The 19,256-nt window shown below is 39.2% G+C and overlaps 1 protein-coding gene across 1 annotated transcript; it reads right to left on the bottom strand.

The window, feature by feature from the left end:
• Positions 1 to 10,757: 10,757 nt before the first annotated feature.
• On the bottom strand, positions 10,758 to 17,829 carry LOC122556156 (extracellular calcium-sensing receptor-like). The gene is given in 7 exon segments (XM_043702663.2): positions 10,758 to 11,683; positions 11,788 to 11,911; positions 13,434 to 13,661; positions 13,787 to 14,620; positions 16,920 to 17,037; positions 17,039 to 17,209; positions 17,759 to 17,829. Coding segments are annotated over 7 exon segments (2,472 nt in total).
• Between the last annotated feature and the right edge of the window lie 1,427 nt (positions 17,830 to 19,256).

Genomic DNA, 19,256 nt, shown 5'->3' with positions numbered 1-19,256 from the left:
ATGGAATTAAATCCTGCTAACTGCATTTCTCATCCTTCCTGCTTTATTAAGTGTCTTCAACAATTAACAATGCTTAGCTGCTATTGTTGCTCAAAAACAAAGAAGGCTGAATTCTTCATTGTTTCCAAACCATTATATTTCATTCAACTCTATTCAAGCATGAAAAACGGACATGTCTGACTCTTTTTGGTTTCTGGTCGATGGTATGCTTCAGGCTATTGATTATGCGGATAGATTCAGAAATAACTGTCAAAGAGAAATGATTGGATTGTTTCTTGATGGAGATGACTGTTGTCTTGGACTTATGTGGCATCAGTTTTTACTTGTCCTTTTGCGAATCCAAGCCTTCATGTTGACCAGGTTATGTATTTCAGCTTGAGGTTTTTCAGCACCTGATGAATTGTAGGTGGTGCTGTGCATTGTGCAATCAACAGAGAACACTCCCAATTTTGGACTTCTGAAGGACAGATGGTCAATGATAAACTAGATGAAGATGATTGGGCCTAGGACACTACCTGGTGTTATTCCTGCACTGATCTCCTGGCATTGAGATGATTAATATCCAACACCACAAGCTTCTTCATTTATGCTTTATAAGACTTCAATCATGGAGAATCATCCTCCCAATTCGCATTGATTGTAATTTTGTTAGGCGTCATGGATGTTACAGGTTGCTGCTTTGTCATCAAGAGCAGTCACATTCTCCCCACTTCTGGAGTTCAACTCTCGTATCCATGCTTGGACCAAGGTTTCAATGAAGTTGGGTGCTAAATGGCTCTGGAAAAATGGAAACTGAGCATCCATGAGGAGATTATTGCTGTGTAAATGCCAGTTGGTGACACTGTTGACAATATTTCGATCCCTTTGCTAATGCTAATAATGACACAGATGGGGTGATAATTGTCTAGTTTGATGAAGTTTGCAAATTACCTGACTTCTAAATTGTTGTACTGATTATTTCCATCATTATGGATGGGAACACTTGGGGCGTGCTTCACTGTCTCAGTTGTTCAATTGTCTACTGGCTACATGGCAACACTAAGTATCTTGCATCATCCACTGAATGTGGCTCACTTAATACTTTCGATTTCATGTTACTTCTACTGTTTGGCATGTAAGTTTGTCAGTTGGCACCTCATTATTAGATATAACTGTTGATTACTTCGAATATGACCTGTGACATTCTTCATTGAAATATAGTCGATGCCTGGCTTGATAGCATTGTTAAAATGGAGAAATGTCAGGTCATGAGTTTACAAACTGAAGTTCGAAAAAGAGTCAGGCTGCACTCCACAGATGCTGCCAGAACCATTGTAATTCTCCAGTACTTTGGGTTTTTTTTCCAGAGGTCCATCATCTGCAGTATTTTCCTTTTATTTGAGTCCCCACTTTAGTTATTTCTTTAGGCACAGATTTATGCACCTAAGAAGAATAACTGTATGATTGCATTTAAGAAAGGTGGTAAATAATAACCAGCACTGTAGACCAGTGAACCTGACATCAATGGTGGACAAAGTGTTGGAGGGAATTCTGAGGCAAAGAATTTCCATGGATTTGGAAAGGCAAGGACTGATTAGGGATAATCAAAATGGCTTTGTGTGTGGGAAATTTTGTCTCACAAAGTTGATTGCATTTTTTGAAGAACTAAAGTAGTGACGAAGAGAATTGATGAAAGCAAAACATTGGATGTTGTCAAAATGGACTTCAGTAAGTTTTTGACAAGGTTCTGCATTTTGTACTGTTAAATAATGCTGGATGACATTGAACATAGGGAGAACCAGCCACTTGGATACAAAATCGGCTTGCAGGTGGAAGGCAGAGGCTGGTGGTGGTGTGTTGCTTTTTGGATAGAGCGCCACAGGGACAAATGTTGGATCCACTGCTTTCTGTCATCTATATAAATGATTTGTATGTGAATATCAGGCATATGGTTAGTAAGTTTGCAGATGACTCCAAAATTGGTGGTGTAGTGGACCGCAAAGAAGATTACCTCAGAATGCAAGGGGACCTTCATCTGTTTGGTCAATGGGCCAAGAAAGGCAGATGAAGTTTAATCTCGATAAATGTGAGGTGCCACAATTTGGCAGGGAGGAACTTATACACTTAATGGGAATGTCCTGGTTAGTGTTGCCGAACAAATGTTCCTTGAAGTGCCGGCTCATACTACCTTGAAAGTGGAGTCGCAGATAGACTGAGTAGTCACACAGATAGACCAACTAGTCAAGAAGGCACTTGGTAACCTTGCCTTAACTGACCAGTGCATTGAGTGTAGGAGTTGGGAGGTCACATTGCAGCTTCATATGACATTGGTCAGACCGAGTTTGGAATACCATGTATGTGTTCACTTCTGGTCTCCTTGTTATAAGAAGGATGTTGTGAAACTTGAAAGGGTTCAGAAAAGTTTGACAAAGATGTTGCCAGGGTTTCAGAGCTTGAGCTCGAGGATGAGGGTCAAGAACAGAGGGCTATTTTCTTTAGAGCGTCAAAGGCTGAGGGATAACTTGATAAAAGTTTACAAAATGATAAGGATCAAGGATAGGGTGAATGGTCAAAGGCTTTTCCCCAGTCTAGGGGAGTACAAAACTATGGGACATAGGGGAATGAAGGTGAGAGGGGAAAGATTAAAAAGGGACATAAGGGGCAATTTTTTCTAGCAGCTGGTGGTACGTATGCACCCTTACAGGAAAAAAATAGCATAATTAGTTTTATTGTTTTATCAGATGCTTTTCCAAATGAAGGTAATTATGTTGAATATCAATGAAGATTTCAAAGTAAAACAAACCTTCAACAGGTACAGCAAAGGGATAAGAGGTATGTGCTAGCAACAACTTGTGAGGTGTCAAACACCCCTGTCAATCTCTATAATACTTCATACAGTATGAAGTAGAAGAGGGTGGTACAATTGCAACATTTAAAATGCATCTGGATGGGAATATGAACAGAAAGTGTTTGGAAAGATATGGGCCAAATGCTGGCAAATGGGAGTAAATTCATTTAGGATATCTGATCAGGAATGGCGGGTTAGACCGAACCATTGTTTCTATGCTGTACATTTGTATAACTCTATTAGAAATAATAAAAAAGTGAAGTAAACCTCTGTAATTACAATTGAATTAAGCACAAACGTCGTCTGAACTAAACACAACCTAGGACTGATAAAACAAATCAAAATAGTGCACCCTTACAGGAAAAAAAATAGAATAATTAGTTTTATTGTTTTATCAGATGCTTTTCTAAATGAATGTAATTATGTTGAATGTCAATGAAGATTTCAAAGTAAAACAAACCTTCAACAGGTACAGCAGAGGGATAAGAGGGATGTGCTAACAACATCTTGGGAGGTGTCAAACCCGTGTCAATCTCTATAATACTTCATACAATACAAATGTTTCTTCAACTCTGGAAACATAATCTTAATTTGAAATGAACACATTGCACAATTATACTCAAAATGTTCTATTTTATGCAGCCGAGATATCAGTCTAATAGTCTGAGTTAATGGTCTTGCATTTAATTATAGCAGATTGTCCAATTTAAATTCAAATTTAAAAAATCTGGAATTAAATGCTAGCCCATGACTTACCACTCCCACACTGTCAATATCCTGTGGGTTGCCTTTGACTAAAAGTTGACCTTGAATAGCCATATTAGTACTTTCTCTACAAGATCAGCTCAGAAGCTAGGAATCCTACAACAAGAATGTCACCTCTTGAATCTCGAAACCTGTTTACCATCAACAAGACACAAATCAGGAATATGCTAGAATGGTCCCACTTGCTTGGATGAGTGCAGCTCCAGCAACCCTCAAGTATCTTGACACCACCCAGAACGAACTATTTGATTTAATTGTCATCATATTCCCAATTATTTTCTTCCTCCACTACCAATATGCAAAAGCAGCATTTACAAGATGAACTGCACAAATTCATCACGGCTTCTTACACAGCACCTTCCAAATTTATGACACCTACCATCCAGAAGGACAGGATCATCAGATGCATGGGAACAGTAAGCAAAATGTCTCCAAGCGACCCACAATCCTGACTTGGAAATATATTGCTGTTCCTTTAGTGTTGTTTGGTCAGTATTATGGAACTCCATCCATTACAGTGTTGTGTGTCTACCCAAATTGTTTTGCATGGTCATAGTGGATGGGATGATTGACAGTGTACGATCACTGTGTTACGACATGGGGTAAACCACTCTGCTAATTTATACCTGATATAGAGAGAAGCTCACCTTGTGCTGTAATCTGTTAAATTTCGAGAGACAAATAACTATCCCAGATTTCACTATTTAAAGTAAAAATTAACAATTTTATTATTTAAAACCAACAGAGGACATTAAAACCATAACTATTTACAACTTCTTTCTCTTCAACCTCCCTTTTACCTGTCACTCTACAATACTGGTCTGATTAAAAAAAATCCTGATTAAGCTTTACAAAAAAAAATCATGTTTCAAATCTGTCAGCTTCACTGATTTTCCTTTGTGTTTTCCTGGGTCATCTTTTCTTCTTCTGCCGACCAACATTTCTTATGGATGGGTAACTTTCAGAGATCTATTTGGCTAACAGTCTATACATTTTGGTTTTCTTGGTAGTTCTCCCTCTAAATGTTCAAACTGTCCAGTTTTATACCCCAAAACATCAGATTCTTTCATTGGTTTGATGTCATCAAAACACTAAATTAGATTACTGACAGTGTGGAAACAGGCCCTTCGGCCCAACAAGTCCACACCGACCCTCTGAAGAGCAATCCACCCAGACCCATTCTGCTACATTTACCCCTTCACCTAACACTACGGGCAATTTTGCATGGCCAATTCACCTAACCTGCACATCTTTGGACTGTGGGAGGAAACCAGAGTACCTGGAAGAAACCCACGCAGACACGGGGAGAATGTGTAAACTTCACACAGACAGTTGCCCAAGGCAGGAAAATATGGACTATATCAAAAGTTGAATACTAGTGCAAATAGGAAAACATGAGAAGAAATTGTGCCGTGATGGCAAGCTTCCCTCCAAACCACTCAATATCCAAGAAAAAAATTGTTGGAAAAGCACAGCAGATCTAGCAGTAACTGTGGAGAGGAAGTAGAGTTGACGTTTCAAGCGAGCCATGTGTCCTCAGAACTGCAGGAATGTGCAAGCTAGTTTGATATGCCACAGAAAATGCAGAGTTACAGGTATAGGGTCAGGGTGGAAGTGTGTTCAGACACTTGGTGTGGACAAAAAGGCCTGCTTTCACACTCTAGAGATTCGATGACAGCACAGTCTTCCAACTGTTTTTGACTTTTCACTACATCCCCAACTTGTGTCTTGTAGCGACCTACTCAACAGTATAGTTAATTGCCTCACTCACATAAATGGAGACCATATCTCTCTTTCCCATATTTATTAACTTTTATTTCACATTTTTCTGCTTTGAATTTCTGTGCAGTGACCTCTGAACTATCCTAAATAACCTTTTAAATGCTTCCACTTGTATTGAGCTGAATTGAAACTTCTACAAAGCAATTCTGGATCTGGGCATGCTTTAAACAGTATATTTCAAAAGAAATGTTGAATCACACCACACAACAAATGAATATAGCTAGAGAAATTAATCACAGACTTGAGTAAATCTTCAAGCCTTAATGTGGAAATAGGAAAATTGGCTACAACAAGAAACAGGGATGTTGGACTTCACAATGCGTGGAGTTTGCATATTTTCCCTGTGTCTGTGTGGGTTTCCTTTGGGTGCTCCTGTTTCCTCCCACAGTCCAAAGATGTGTGGGTCAGGTGAATTGGCCATGCTAAATTGCCTACCGTGATAGGTGCATTAGTAGGGAGTAGATGAATGAGTCTGGGTGGGTTACTCTTCGGAATGTCGGTGTGGACTTGTTGGGCTGAAGGGCCTGTTCCTGCACTATAGGGAATCTAAGAATCTAAGGTGCAGACGTGACTAAAGAAGGATTTTCCTCCTTTCAGCAGAGAAGGCCGAGAAGGGACCAAAATCATAGAGAGACTTTAGTAAATAAATTGTAGAAACTGTTGCCAGTGACAGAATAGTCAGTACTCAGAGGACAGACTTTAAGATAAGCATTAAAACAAATAGAAGCATTTACTTTGAAGTAAGAGATTGTATGAAAAGGAATGATCTACCTGAAGTGGTGGTGTAACAATTTCAACAATAGAATTGAATAAGTACATGAAGTGGAGAACATGTCATGATTTTCAGAAAGGAGCGTGTAGGGTGGTAGGGTGCATTCATCCAAGTAGCTTTCCTCGAAAATGCATTATTCCATGATTACTTGGAAATGCTAGAATATAATTGGTGCAGACTTTGGATGCATCTTTTATTAATATCTGGCATGTGGGTATCATTGGCAAAGCAATCATTACTTCATGATCAGAGAATTTCCTTGACAAGTTGGTGGTGAATCATTCTCTTAAAACACTGTGCTCCCTATGGTGTAGCCACAGCCACCCTGCACTGTCAGATAAACCTCTACGTTTGTGAATTATCAACAGCAAAGTAAGAACAATGTTTCCAAAATACTGACTAGAGCATCAGGAAAGTAAATGTCTTCTGCTGTGAGGAGTTAGAATCTGGAATGGAGTCAGTAATACAGTCATGGTGGCAAATATATTTGTGGCTTTCAAAGGAAATTAGATAAGCACCTCAAGATTAATGTGTATACAGTTAAGGGGAAAGGGTGAAGACGTAAGCAAGCAATTTTTCTTCTTTAATTGGCTGGTACAGGTTCAGTAGGTTGAATGGCTTCCTTCTTTGTGGTAACCATTCTCTCTGTTAAAATGGTTTGAAGCTTGGAGGACTGCTTTCAGACAGTGCCATTCACAAGCACCTGCTGACATTAATCTTCTAAATGGTAGAGGTGCTGGGTTTGTATGGAGCCATCTTTGCAATTTGCTCCAGAGCATCTTGTAGATTATTCACTGCTAGCACTGTGCAGTACTGAAATTGAATTTCAGGTTTAATGTGATTCATATTTGGATCAAGTCAGCTACTTTGGTCCTCGATTTTGTTGACGTGCTGTTGGAGTTGCACTGCCCAGCAAAGTGAGCTTGGCTCATTAGCCTCCTGAATTGTATCCCACAGCTGGTGAAAAGACCTGGAGAAACTAAGCAGTGACTTCTTCCACTCAGAAAATCAAGCCTTTGTAAGCACAATATTTCTATGGTATCTCCAGGCCAATGGAATCATGCAGGCTGTTGAAAGTGGAGAATTTATTAATAATAACAAATTAAAGATAAAGGGTGATGATTAAGTTATGTTTTGTTGAAGATGATTATTGTTTGGTACTTGTGTGACTTGTATGTTAATTACCTTTAACCATCCCAAGCCTGAATGCAATCCATGGCTTTTCTACGTCTGGGCATGAACTACTCCGTTATGAGTCACTGAAAATGGTACTGAACACAGGGCTATCAATCCACTTCTGATTTTCTGGTGAAGTCTTTTCCTTGTTAAAGTTGCTGAAGATTGTGGGACTGCGATCAGTGCTCTGAGGAACTAATGATACTTTGCCTCCAAGATCTTTGTGCTGAGTATAGCTCTCGCCACTGGACAGGTTTTCCATTGTTTCAATTTTATTTGAGTTTCTCAAGGCTGTCTTCCAACAAATGTCACCTTCCCCAATCTTAACTCATTCCTAGAATTCAAACAATTGGTCATCTTTTGACTGAAGTAGCAATGAGGGCTGGTGTTGAGTGCAGACAGAACACAAAGTTACATTAAAACTTATTGGATCCAAAAATGGGAGGAAGAGCCATAAAAAAAAACCATAATATGTTGTGTAGTTAAATCTTGCTGCCAAATTCCACATGAAATTTGATGTGAATGCTATCGTTGGTCAATTTGGAGAAAAATGCTGTGGCCTGGTTTTCCCATGATGTAGAAGCTAGGCACTCAACTGGATGTGTAAGGTACAACATCCAACCACAAACTCTTCAGCCTTACCTCCATTGAAGTTAGTCCCATGCCATTAATTGCTGACTATCTTCCCTTCAACTCTGTTGCTCACATTGTTATTTTCTCTTTAACATCCATCATTTAATAAGATAATGGATGATCTGCCTACAGCACTTCTGTACTTTCTCCTCATAACCCTTGACTCATTTGTGGATTAAAAATAAATTTAATATGCCTTTGAATATATTCGATGATTCAACTTGAACTTCTGCCTCGGAAAGGGAATTCTAAAAATAATGGCCCTTGGAGAAAGACATTCTTCCCTATCTTCCCCTAAAATAGGAACCATGTTATTTTTGAACTGATATTTTATTATTTTATCCATCTGATCAAAGGGACTGAGGTTAAACAACTCCAAAACAGACTCTACCTGACATTTTTGTCCAGTCTGTTAACCTACATATGTCCATTTGCAGATATTCTATCCAAACATTTTAAGCTTCAAAAGTGCTTTCCTGTCCATCTATCATCAGCAAATGTGTCTACAAAACACTCTTGACGGGATAGCAAGGTTTAATGTGTATTGTAATTAGGTGTCGGACCATCTCTGCTGTATCGTATTTGTTACAATTTTCTAACCTGGAGATGAACAACCTTAATGACTCCTGTTAGTTATCCAATCATATAATCATATTAACATATGAGCCCAAGCACAATGAGCTCATATTTTGTGTAGTAACCTTTTTTTATGTCAGCCCTCTTAATACATTTTGTGAATTCACATGCAGCACATTAAGTATTTCCCCTCTTTTTTGCCCTACTTGTTCCATTTTTTAAGATATCTGATAAATTCATGATACATAATTTGGTGTTGCAGAAGTCTGGTAGCCAAACTGCCTAGGAAGCAACATGAGACTCAATATTGTAATAAGGTTTAGTTGCTATTATTCCCTGTCTACCAATTCCAGCTGTAAATGGCAGGCTGCCTAGAAAACTGACAGTCAAAGCGAGGCAATGGCTGCTACATGGAAGAGATCAATTTAATTTCATGCTGATGGATCATAAGACACAGAAGCACTCCCTCAGCAAAATTGCCTTCACACAGACCAGTTCTCAATATAACATTCCTCTGTCTGGCAATCCTTCAAGGACAAGTCAACTCTCCTCCTGGACCAGTCACCTCCCCCAACAGCGTGATATAAGACAGGTCTGCAGGTATCATCTCATCCATGATTGTTGATTTCTCCCACACTCAGAATTCAGTTCAAAGGAACTGACTAAGTTAATTAAACACCTCCATTCACCATTAAAGATTTTACTCCTCATGAAATTAGATTAGATTACTTACAGTGTGGAAACAGGCTCTTTGGTCCAACAAGTCCACACCAACCCGCCGAAGCACAACCCACCCAGACCTGTTCCCCTACATTTACCCCTTCACATAACACTATGGGCAATTTAGCATGGTCAATTCACCTAAACTGCACATTTTTGGACTGTGGGCAGAAACCAGAGCACCCGGAGGAAACCCATGCAGACACGGGGAGAATGTGCAAACTCCACACAGACGGTCACCTGAGGCGGGAATTGAACCCGGGTCTCTGGCGCTGTGAGGCAGCAGTGCCAACCACTTTGCCACCGTGCCACCCATAATCATCCATAATGGTTTCTCTAATTTTGCTCACGCTGAACACCAATACTTCTGATATTGTTATTAGGTAGAAATTATTCATATCCATGGATATATGGTAAATAATGTGCACGAAAAATGGATAACTATGTTGAAAACACAAACTTCTATAGGTTTCAATCAAGGTAGAAGACTATGCATGCCATATGTGACAGTGCATAGATAGAAAAGAACAACCATTTCGGGAATGACTTGGTAAATTAGGCATTGAAAATGACCTACGTACAATACAACAGTGAATTACAGCATCTCAGCGAGAAGATACTCAAATATGTTAAGAGTACATATATGGTACATATCATTTAAGAAGCGTAGAAAGCCTGCTGGTTAGTCAGTGCATATTACAGATATGTCCTCATTAAGAACGGGAGAAGATAATTATTTGTGAGCTCCTTTGGAATATGAATAGAAAACTAATTCTGAAAAAGACCAAATATTGAGTTTTCCACATTACTGCCAACATGGTGAACTCAAAGTTTCCAAAACCTTCCAACATCATCATCCCACCTTCCCACCAGCGACCCCCTTCAATGTCAATTTGGCACAGTGACAGCATTTTTATTGAAGTCCTTTGTGAAAACGATGTGAGCAATCTATTTGGACATTTGAATAGACCAAGCTTCAGAATTGAGTTTTTATTCACAGATCAAGCAAGTTTCAAATAGAATCTCCATGCAATAAAGAAATTCAAGTCACAATAAGGAAACAAAAAGTAACTTTGATCCATCTTTCAATAAATATAGGTTACACACCATTCAGTTCTGATTACAAGAGGAACCTTGATAATCTGAACGACACAGGCAGGGACTACTTTGTTTGGATAATCTAATGCCAGGTAATCGAATGTTGGATAAAACAGTTTAACCAAGCGTCAGGACCTTGCGACATTGTTCAGATAATCTGAAATTCAGATAATTGAATGCTGGGTAAGTGAGGTTCCTCTGCTCCACAGTTTCATGCAAATGAAACTTGGGGCAGATGTATAAAATAGTCAAAATTATTAGCCAAACTTCAAAATTGCACGTATTGCAGGTCATTGTTCGATTATGTAAAATGAGTGCTGGTACAATATTTTGCTTTATGGCTCTTCACATGGAATTGCCATTCATTATCATTATGACAAGGTAATTATCTACTAAAACATCTGTGTCTCATTTATCAACGCTCTTAAAGAATTTTTTGGAACCCACTGAGACCATCATGTTCCTCTTTGTATTGTTCTCTTTCTTCAACAGAATAATATAACATTTCGGAGTAAAAATGCAAATAAGTAGACCAAAGCTGGAAGCCAAAATAGCAAATACTTCAACTGCCACAGAATATTTCCCTGGCGAACTTATGTAAGCTGGAATGAAAGTTATCCAAACTGCGCAAAAGATAAGCATGCTAAATGTTACGTGTTTCGCTTCATTGAAGTTATCTGGAAGTTGTCGAGCCAGAAAAGCTACGACAAAACATGCACAGGACAGAAATCCAATATAACCGAGTACACTGTAGAAGGCTAACGAAGATCCTACATTGCATTCAAACACGATTATCTCATTAGAGTGACTAGTGCTTTTCAATGGATAAGGTGGAAAGGCAATTAACCAGGTAGTACATATTACACATTGTACCAGTGTAAGAATGTAAACCGTCAGCCGTTGCTGTCTTGGTCCAAACCACTTCATCATATTATTGCTGGGAAATGTTGCTTTGAACGCCATCACCACAACAATTGTTTTACTCAATACACAAGAAATACAAAGAACAAAACTAATACCAAAAGTGACATGGCAGAGCATACATGACCAAACTGAAGGTTCACCGATGAATGTAATTGAACACAGAAAACAAAGTGTCAGGGCAAAAAGAAGAAGGAAGCTTAACTCAGAGTTATTAGCTTTCACAATTGGAGTGTGTCTGTAGAATATTGCAAGTACAGCAACAGTGGTGCAGGCTCCAAACAGCGCCAGTGTCATCAAAATGATTCCCGTTGTCTCGAAAAAGGAAAGGAACACAATTTCCTCTGGAATGCACTGATCCCGTCTTTCATTAGATTTGAATTCCAATGGACATTTTAAGCAATGAATGGAATCTAAAAAGCAACACAAGACTTCATCAGTACACGAGGAATCTTGAAACCTGAGCAATGCACATGTAGTTTAAGAAACAATGCCTGTGGCAATGGTGTATCCTTACCAGTTGTGTTACTAATTTCACCTTGTGCACATTGTATACAATCAAAACTGCAAACGGGTTGTCCTTTTCTTCCTGCTTTTCTTGTTCCTCGGTGGCAGCTTTCAGAACAAACAGCTTTAGGCACCTCATTAGGAATATGAATACAATGGTGAAGAAATGTTAGTAATTCCATGTGGCAAATGTACAACATTCACTCTGGTAACAGAACAAATCCTAATTATGTTACCTTTGTTAGCACTGTTGCTTTTGAAATAATATCAGCACTTGTGACCTCATCATATCGCAGTAAAGTGCGAAAAGTAGGATTGCATATATTCTTGAGATAACATTCCGGATGTGTTCCGGGATTTGCTTCATTTTATTGAAAAACGAAATAGGGAAACATCTAAATAAAATCAGATGCAATTTGCAGTATACCATTTAATGCCTCAAATGAAAATCAAATTCAGAAATAAAAATGTTTTTCTTCATTTATTCATGCAACGTGGCCATTGCTAACCAACCCAATATTTGGCGTTGAGATCTACCTTTTTGAACTATTGAAATTCATTTGCTGTCGATATTGTTGCCATATTGTCATAAGAGGGGAGCTGAGACATACTTCTAAGACAGGATTGTGTGTGGCTGTCAAGGGAACTTGCAGGTGGTGGTGATGCATGGATTTGTTGCCAATGTTCTTCGAGATGGAAATGAGCATGAGTTGGGAAGTTGCTTCCCAAATAGCATTGTTGAATTTCTGTAGTGTATCTTGGAGGTGCTGCTACTGAGTACCTGTGGTAGAAGATGTGAATGTTGTGGATTTAGTGTCAATCAATTGGGCTGGTTTTTCCTGTGTTTGTCAAGCTTCTTCAGTGTTCTTGGACCTACACCCATCGAGAGAAGTGCGAGGATTTGACCACAGTCCTGATCTGTGTTCTGTGGATGGTGGTTATGTTAGGAAATTCCCGAGGTGAGTTACCTATTGCAGCTTTCCTAGCATCTGGTATGCTCTCGAAACTACAGATCGAATATGATCATTCCAACTCAGCTTCATGTAAATGTAATTCCCAGGTAGCGATTGAATATCAAGGGGAGATGATTAGATCCTCTCCTGTTGGAGATAGTCATTGCTTGGCATTACTGCAGCAGAAATGCGTTTGTGGTCAAGATGAATACGAACCATAATGTTTCTTGACATACAACTAAAGTATCCATTGTTCCCTCAGTTTCTTTTTTGCAAAGCTATGCAACCACTTTTCAGTATGTTTAAATTTTGTCTTTTTCCTACATTCCTTCGTCATTGCAGTGTTATTTTAAGACAAAGGTACGGTAATAACTCGCTCTTCATTTGTACATTTTTCTTTCACATTTTTAATTACATCAGTTATGAGCAAAGAAATTCTGCTGTTGAAGTGGGTAGAAAAAAAACCTCTCTGATCTTACAATCTGGGTTGATCAAGTTTAGCAATTTTCGAATTGGTGAGGAAATATTTTCTGTTTAAAAGTGCTTGATCAGTTGCAATTTTATTCCACGTCGGGAAATGGGCAGTGGTGGGCAGTGTGCCTGTTTGATACAACAATCATCAGGTTGCTTTTCCGTTTTAGAGAACAGATTTTGAAATAAAAAATAAGTCAGTTTAAAAGGGATTTTTTTCCATAAATCTTACCGATTTCTGACCGCCACTCCAAACAATCGCCCATTCTGTTATTGAAAGTTCTTCTCCAAACCGAGCTGATCCATCATAGAGACCAACATTTACAATGTCGATGTTACCGAGGGCATTTGGTTGCCAGTTTACAATATCATATGTTGCAACAGGGTCTCCATTTGCATCAAAATAAACTTTTTCTCCGATCTTGGTTGTGAAATTCACTGTTCTCATATAGTATAGTAACTTTAAACAGAAAAAAAAACAAAATGAGAACTTATTTACATTAATTGCAAATTTTCAACTGTGAATTTGACCACATTTGACATATATGTAAATGCAGAGATCATACCATGTTAAATGTTCCTCACCTGCCATGGTTGAAAATTTGAAATATTGGCACAACTCCCATCGGAGAAAGGCCCTGACCCAGTTTTACATGACGCCATATTGTGAAGTGCATGAGCTATCGCATAAGTTGCTTTGTACACATTGTAAGTGACTCTGTATTGCAAGACATCAGTAAATTCATTTAAGATATCTTGTAAATTCTCTCTTCCTGTGCATTTCTTCAGCTCCGATTCAGTTTTTTGTGAATCTGTTTTGTTTCCATCAGTTAGAGTACAGCCAAAACAACTTTCCCAAAACAGTTTGACCAAAAGGTTCTCTGGATACAAAGATGGATGAACTTTCATGAGGAACTCTCTCAACCCTGGTATATGGACTTTGCGAATTGCAACTCCAATTGTACCAGAAGCAATCTTTGTGGTTTCCTTCGGAGAAAGAAGCAATGCAGAAACCCATGATTCAGTTCCAATCCATTGTATGCCGCTGACATTTTGTCTAATCATTTCTTTTAGTAGAGTCCGCATGTTTGACTCTCCCACAAAGGCAACGATGACTTTTGCAGAAGAGGTTTTTATGGTGTCAATTGTTTTCAGTAATTTCTCTCGAGCGTATGTTATGTGGAACGACTCAGAAAAGGCTATGCAAATGCCTAACTCTTGAACTGCCTCTTCAAATGCGTGCATTCCAAAGTTTCCATAGTCATCGTCGCTCTTAACTGTCCCAATCCAGGTCCATCCAAAACGCTTCACCGGGTGGGCTAATGCTCTAGCCTGATAGTAATCACTCGGTATTGTTCGAAAAAATGATGGATATTCTTTTCTATTGCTCAGGCATGCACAGGTTGCAAAATAACTAATCTGCCACAAATAAAGCAAAAAACAAACTTTGTGTTTCGATTATAATTTGTGGTTGTTCATGATATCAAGGCAAAAATATCAGTGGAGAAGTGCAATAAGTTTAGCTCCTACAGTGCTTACAAGAGTGGACCTTCTTAAACAGACAATATACAATTTATTTCATAATTTCAAAGCATCCCATTCAAATATTCACTTCCAAGATTCATTCAAATCTTTGCTCTTTCTTGTCCTAACCGTAACCATGCATAATGTCCAATCTTCAGAATTTAACATGAAGAATGTCTATGAACATTCTCTTATTCACACTCTCTTTCTCTGCAGGTGACCTTGGGCGATTTCTAACTTTGTCTAATAATGCAGAGATGGTTCACTGTTGATCTCATCTTTTGTGCATTCACATGGAAGTCAATGGAGGAAAAAGAAAAAAAAAATAAGGTGTAGGATATGTGCTTAATTCTTCCTGATCATTGCCGAAAATTAAAATTACTCTTCAACCAAACCCTTATATCTTTAACAACGTTTTCAACAGTACTGGTTTCAAATTTAAGTTTGCGAGGTACAATATTGAAGAATTCAGCTTCTGTTAGCAAAATTAAGCTTACTGTCTCTCAGGCATGATTACACATTCATAGTAAACCAGTAGCTATACATTTAGTTTAATTTAGAAATATATCAATTGCCAACATCATGTTTGCGTTGTATCATTTTGCATTCTATTTATGCTGTGGTTTGCTGTTGGGTAGGCTTTATATACATTACAGTAATGTGTATGTTGCTCCCCTTTCAATGTGACAAATCCTTAATTCCCAAATTTCAAGGTACAGCGTTCTGTGTCAACACTTTGCTCCTTGATCTTTACAAGAGTATTTAATGAAATGAAATTTCTTTTTTTCTCAGTTGATCCCTTGTAGAATGTTTTTCTTCCCTGACTAGTCAAAAAATTGACTTTTGTGGTCTCGCATCACGATGCTGAATTCAACATGACTGCTCATTTTTGAAGCTACGATTTCTCTCTTGAAAGATGTGCTTGACCTGCCCATTATTGTGAACGTTGTCTGTGTTTATTTTAAATCATGCATCAAAAACAAAAGCATGTGATTAAATACAACATCCCTGACCGTAAAAATCATTTCACCAATGCACTGTTTCCAATAAGTGGGTTAAGGTTTGAGTTAAAAAGTAAGACGGACAAATGTGGTAACACATAGTTTTGAAAAGCCAACGACATTACACTTAAGAAAGATTGGTAACAGCTGAATTGATCACTCGTAAATTAAGTTACCATGGTTCATGATAAGAACACATCAAAGCATTGACAAACAGCTGCAAAGAAAAATGGTGTAGGGCTTTTGTGGTTCTGACCTGTGGACCAAATACCATCACAGCTTGCCTTTAGGGTGCAATAGCATCACGAGACAGGTTGGTTAGAAATTGAGTAAAGCTCTGATAAAATAGTCAGTTTAAAATCTTAGGATGTGGTTCATTTAGCACTTGTTGAATCTCTTCGTATGAGCAAAGAGTGAATGTGCAGTGTACAAATATTATCGGCATATCACCATGGCAACCAGTGGTAACTAAATTCAAAGGGCACGTGTGGAAAATAAAAATAGCCCCAGTAACGGTGAGCATTAAGCTATGCTTGCAGTAAAACAAACTTTCCCATCTCGGTCACTGATATCTATCCTACATGTGACTCCATATGATGTTCTGGAGAAAGGTCACGGTACCGAAACATTAACGCTGATTTCTCTCCACAGATGTTGCCAAGCCTGCTGAGATTTTCCAACAATTTCTGTTTTTGGTCCTCGTAATATAATTCACTGTAAACCTGGCTTGCAGATGTTGCTGGAAGCTATTCAGTTCAAGGATAACTTGGGACTGGAAACAAATGTTGGTTTTGCCAGTACAACCCGCATCTCAGCAGTGAATAAAAATGAACTAAAATTGCCAATTGTTGGAATCATTTTTGAATGTTCGCTTTTTTATAGGTTACTTTTATTCATCATCAAGTTTTTGAAATGAGACTTTCGAAGTAATATGTTAGATGAAGAGGAATAATAGCTTCGTTATAAAACTATAACTAAACCGAGCCAAAGAGCAATCAACAGTCATTGTACTGGACAGTCTCAACATTTGAATGAACATTCTAAAGGCGATGTAACTGCAGATCTTTGTCTCCTTTGGATGAATAAATTCCAAATTTTGCATAGACGATAGATTAAATGACCCATATAACTGTTGATCTTAATGTATTCATAATGTATGTTGCATAACCGAGTTTGTGAACACCATATCTTACCATAGGGATTCTGAAGATACCCATGGAAGGTGCTATTGCTAAAGACCTCGTAGATCCAGAATCAGCAACAATGGCAGAAACAGTGGAGGAGTTTTTACAATTAACAGAGGGCGTATTAATTGGGTTTGTTCAGGAACGCCATAGCTGCTTTCAGCGATAACTGAGTCAACTTACAAGAATCGTACAGGCGGTATCCCAGTGTGACTCCAGGAAGCAGAGCTGTATCATTATTTATTTCCTCGATTGCAAAAATCATCGCCAGTGCAAAACGGAAAGGTCTGAACCGAAAGCTGCAGAGAAGGTGAGAAAACAAACTTTAAAACAACAATAGCAGTTTTTTTCTGAGGGAATCACCACGTAGCTAGTATTAGTTATAATTCAGTAATAATGCCACTAAATTGCAAATTAATGGAGAAAAGCTTCAACGCAGAGCCTTGAACGTAAAATCTTAACTGACATTAAACAAAGATATGACACTGTCTTCAATTTCAAATAAGACTTTCAGCTGGTCCGCAACTTCCTTCTCAGGTCCAATAGAAGTATTTCAAAGAAGAGCAGGGGACCTCTCACAACGTATTAACCGACACTTATTCTTCATTCCAAAACGCTAAAAGTGGGTTTTGAGTTTTGAACAAGACCAATTGTGGGAGCGGTGCATACATTGCTGTATCACCACGTGGCAACATTGAATAAATTGCAAAAGTACCTGCTTGATTATGAAGCAATTTGGGACAATGCTGCAAAAGTAAAGCAAACAATTATTTTATCTTAAATTCACAAATTAAATACGAACGTAATTGTATAAACCCTTGAATCAGTACGTGGGCAGTTGAACCGACCTGACGCATTTTGATGGCTCCGGGTGATTGCTGAACGTGAATTGGCGATGCTCAATGTGGTATGAATGCATCCCAAAAATTCCACCTAATATGATATCTCCATCCTTCGATAGACCCAGCAAATCAAGTCTACCCCAACGTTTGCAAGTCTGCTCATTACTGGTCCATGCCAAGGCAAGAACAGAATTCATCACTAAAAGGACCAAAAAATGCATCATTAGCAGGGCAAATGTTTGTCCTCGGTTTAGAGTAAGATGACTAATTTTATATAAGCTCTAGCTATTTCAGAAAACCTCGCCATAATGACGCCAAATTGATTTCAATCTCTAATGACCATCAAAAAATTGATTTTTTGAGTGGGAGCAGCGGCCGAGTAAAGGCGAACCCGGGAGACTACAGCTAAGGTAAAACAGTTTGTTTCAAAATTACTTACCTGTAGCGGGCAGCGGTGTTTTTTTATTCTCTCTTCACAAAAAGAGCGGGAGCAGCAGAGGAAGTGACGGCAAACAGAGGGGCAGCCGGGAAGGAGAACTGTGAGTATAAATACTCACCTTTTAATCACCAACGGTCATTTGAGTGGGAGCAGCGGCCGAGTAAAGGCGAACCCGGGAGACTACAGCTAAGGTAAAACAGTTTGTTTCAAAATTACTTACCTGTAGCGGGCAGCGGTGTTTTTTTATTCTCTCTTCACAAAAAGAGCGGGAGCAGCAGAGGAAGTGACGGCAAACAGAGGGGCAGCCGGGAAGGAGAACTGTGAGTATAAATACTCACCTTTTAATCACCAACGGTCATTTGAGTGGGAGCAGCGGAAGTGAGGTTGGAGCGCATAGCTGGGCGGGAAGGTAAGTGATTAGTATTTGAGTTGGTGTGTTCTAGACCCCAGGTCCTACTCCCGTAGGGCCTCCCTCCCACCCTCCTCCTCCCCACCCTCCTCCTCTAGCCTTACTTTAAAGTCCACAGGTAAGTGACTCAGTGTTATTGACTCAGTGCTCTTGTTTTTGGAGAAAGTGTACAGTCATGGCAGCGCAGACGGTGGAATGTTCCTCCTGCAGGATGTTTGAGGTAGGGGTGACCACCGATACTCCTGCCGACTTCGTCTGCAGGAAATGCAGTCAGATCCTGATCCTCACCGAACGAGTTAGGGAACTGGAACTGGAGTTGGATGAACTGAGGATTATTCGAGAGGCTGAGAGGGTGATTGATAGAAGCTACAGGGACATAGTTACGCCGGAGAACCGAGGTAGCTGGGTAACAGTTAGAGGTGGGAAGGGGAAGAAGCAGGCAGTGCAGGGTTCCCCTGTGGTCGTTCCCCTAAAAAATAAATATACAGCTTTGGAAACTGTTGGGGGGGACAGCGTTGCAGGTGTAAGCTGCAGTGAAGGGGTCTGTGGCTCTGAGACTCAGAAGGGAAAGGGGGAGAGGAGGAGAGCGCTAGTTATAGGGGACTCTCTAGTTAGAGGGACGGACAGGCGGTTCTGTGGACATGGGCGAGACTCAC

The sequence above is a fragment of the Chiloscyllium plagiosum genome, unplaced genomic scaffold (genome assembly GCF_037043375.1).
Source record: "Chiloscyllium plagiosum isolate Xiang-an unplaced genomic scaffold, Cpla_swu_hap1 HiC_scaffold_13, whole genome shotgun sequence".
Classification (NCBI taxonomy): Eukaryota; Metazoa; Chordata; class Chondrichthyes; order Orectolobiformes; family Hemiscylliidae; genus Chiloscyllium; species Chiloscyllium plagiosum.
The sequence above is the reverse complement of the archived record's forward strand: the minus strand, read 5'-3'. Positions and strand labels throughout refer to the sequence as shown.